At 52.5% G+C, this 2,050-nt stretch overlaps 1 protein-coding gene across 1 annotated transcript; it reads left to right on the plus strand.

Moving 5' to 3' along the window:
- Positions 1-580: 580 nt before the first annotated feature.
- LOC144120372 (uncharacterized) lies at positions 581-1,645 on the plus strand. The gene is made up of 2 exons (XM_077652729.1): positions 581-757; positions 841-1,645. The coding sequence occupies exons 1-2, from the start codon at positions 581-583 to the stop codon at positions 1,117-1,119; spliced, it is 456 nt and encodes a 151-aa protein (XP_077508855.1). The 3' UTR covers positions 1,120-1,645.
- Positions 1,646-2,050: the final 405 nt, after the last annotated feature.

Here is a 2,050-nt window from a genome sequence, read left to right on the forward strand (position 1 = left end):
GAAGCGTTTGGGTGCAGGTGGGCTGGAAACGCTGATTGGTCGATGGGATGCGCTTCTCCGTGACGTTTTTCTGCTTCTCCTTCGTTCTCAACCGGATGTGGGGTCGCCGCGCCTCTCTCAACCTGTCCCTAGACGGCCTAGGGAATCGCTAGGTCCGGCCGTCTGCCGTGCTTGCGTGGTGCGCGGGCATTCGCTTCGTGAACCTAGGCGGCGGCGGGCGCGTTTCGGGAGCTGTCCAGGTATGGCTTTTTTGCGTGGTGCGCTCGTCGGCGACAGCCAGCTGAAATTTCTGTGCAGTTCTCGCTTACGGCCTTCGCCGCTAGTGAGAACATGCACTTTCAGCTTTAGCGGCCACGACGCAATCAGCCTAGCTGAAATGATTCGAGAGACATGCTTTCGGCACGCCTCGATTTTGTTGTCCTATATGTTGGCGGCAACGATCTCGACAGAGGGGATGACCCGCGAGAAATCGCCAGCCACATAAAGGTACGCATTTTATCTCAAATTTCGCTTCCAGCCACATAAAGGTAGGCATTTTATCTCAAATTTCGCTTCATGAAGTGCTGTACCGCTTACCTACATGTCTTGCGCATTCCAAGAGAACGTGGCCAGTGTCGTGCTGGTCTTCAAAGTCTTGCCACGCCATTTCGATGAGCCACGTAAGGCGCAATTTGAGGACCGCCGGCGTCACCAGCTGAACCGCCGTCTGTCAGCCACGCTGAAGCGCTTGTCGGGCGTGCACATTCTCAACCCCGAGGTAAGGGTTGAACAACATTTTCGCAAGTTTTCTCGAGCAGAACTCACCAAATTGCGGCGCTTGTAACGTAACTTTTTTTGCAGCATCGTTTCTTGGATGCTTCTGGCAAGCCGATGCTGTCCTTGTTTGCCGCAGACCGATATCACGTGGCGAGAGACCGGGGCATCGACCAGATGTCAAAGATTATCGTCGCGGCCCTCGTCAAGATCTACGGACCAGGGATAGCGTCGGCTTCAAGGGCAAGACCAGGAGAGGTGTACGTCGTGCACCGGTGTCGTCGGTGCGGAGCCAAAGGGCACAAGACGGACCACTGCTGGGCCTACTGCTCACCGCGCCGCCACGCCGCTGCAGGTCGCGGTTGAAGTGCTCCTGCAAACGGCCCTTTTTAGGGCCACCTCATTGTTTCCTGGCAGATCGCGAGCGTCCCGTTTCGTGCCCGTATTCCCTCTCTGTCGAAATCGACGCCAGACATCAAAATCGCGCGGTGTGAGCTAGTAAATCGCTGGTAGAGACAAAAACTCGTGCTTGTATACAGACTTACCCATTTCCAGTGCGCCTTTGTTTATTTCCGTAGGCACTACTCGCGCTTTGTAGAAATCGACGCCAGCCGCGAAATTTTACATGTTAGACCTCGCTACAGCATTAGCGCAGCGTGTCTTCGTCTCTTTACGTTCTAACTTTTATGCAGCGCACCTTTGTTTGCTCGTTACTTTTGTTCTTTTCAGTCGTTTCCTGAATCCGTCCAAAGAGCCGGGCTAGGTGGATGATTATGGAACCACATGGCGATTGCACTGCATACAGCACGACTTTGGTCCCTGTGTTTTTAAATAAAAACATCAGATGTCGAAGGTCATGGTCGTGTCCAAGGATGGCTTCCACAGCTGGGGCCTAACCATAGGGACCGCACACGCTTTGTCGTCGTTGCCAAGTGGAGAGGCCCAAGATGGCTGTCATCCTTAATAAAGCTCCCTTCTCGGGGCCGCTTTAGTGTTTCCTGGCAGATCACGCGCTTTCCACCCTGTGCACATGTTCTCATTTCCAATTAAAAAGGTCCTTCAAACCCTGCAGAAGGCTTGAATTAGCAACTGCTAATAACAAGATGTTGCATGGTACTTGAGAAACAATAGCGGCTACAATGACCAAGGTGAAGAAGGGCTGCGAGTTACACGGAAATAAAAAATGGTTGGGGGTGCCCACATAACAAGCTGGAATGGTTGGACAGGACTCCTAGTTAATTGCATTTGGAAGAGAAAGACAAGGTTTAATTTTGCAGTGCAAGCTTGCTTCTCTAGA

The sequence above is a fragment of the Amblyomma americanum genome, chromosome 2 (genome assembly GCF_052857255.1).
Source record: "Amblyomma americanum isolate KBUSLIRL-KWMA chromosome 2, ASM5285725v1, whole genome shotgun sequence".
Classification (NCBI taxonomy): domain Eukaryota; kingdom Metazoa; phylum Arthropoda; class Arachnida; order Ixodida; family Ixodidae; genus Amblyomma; species Amblyomma americanum.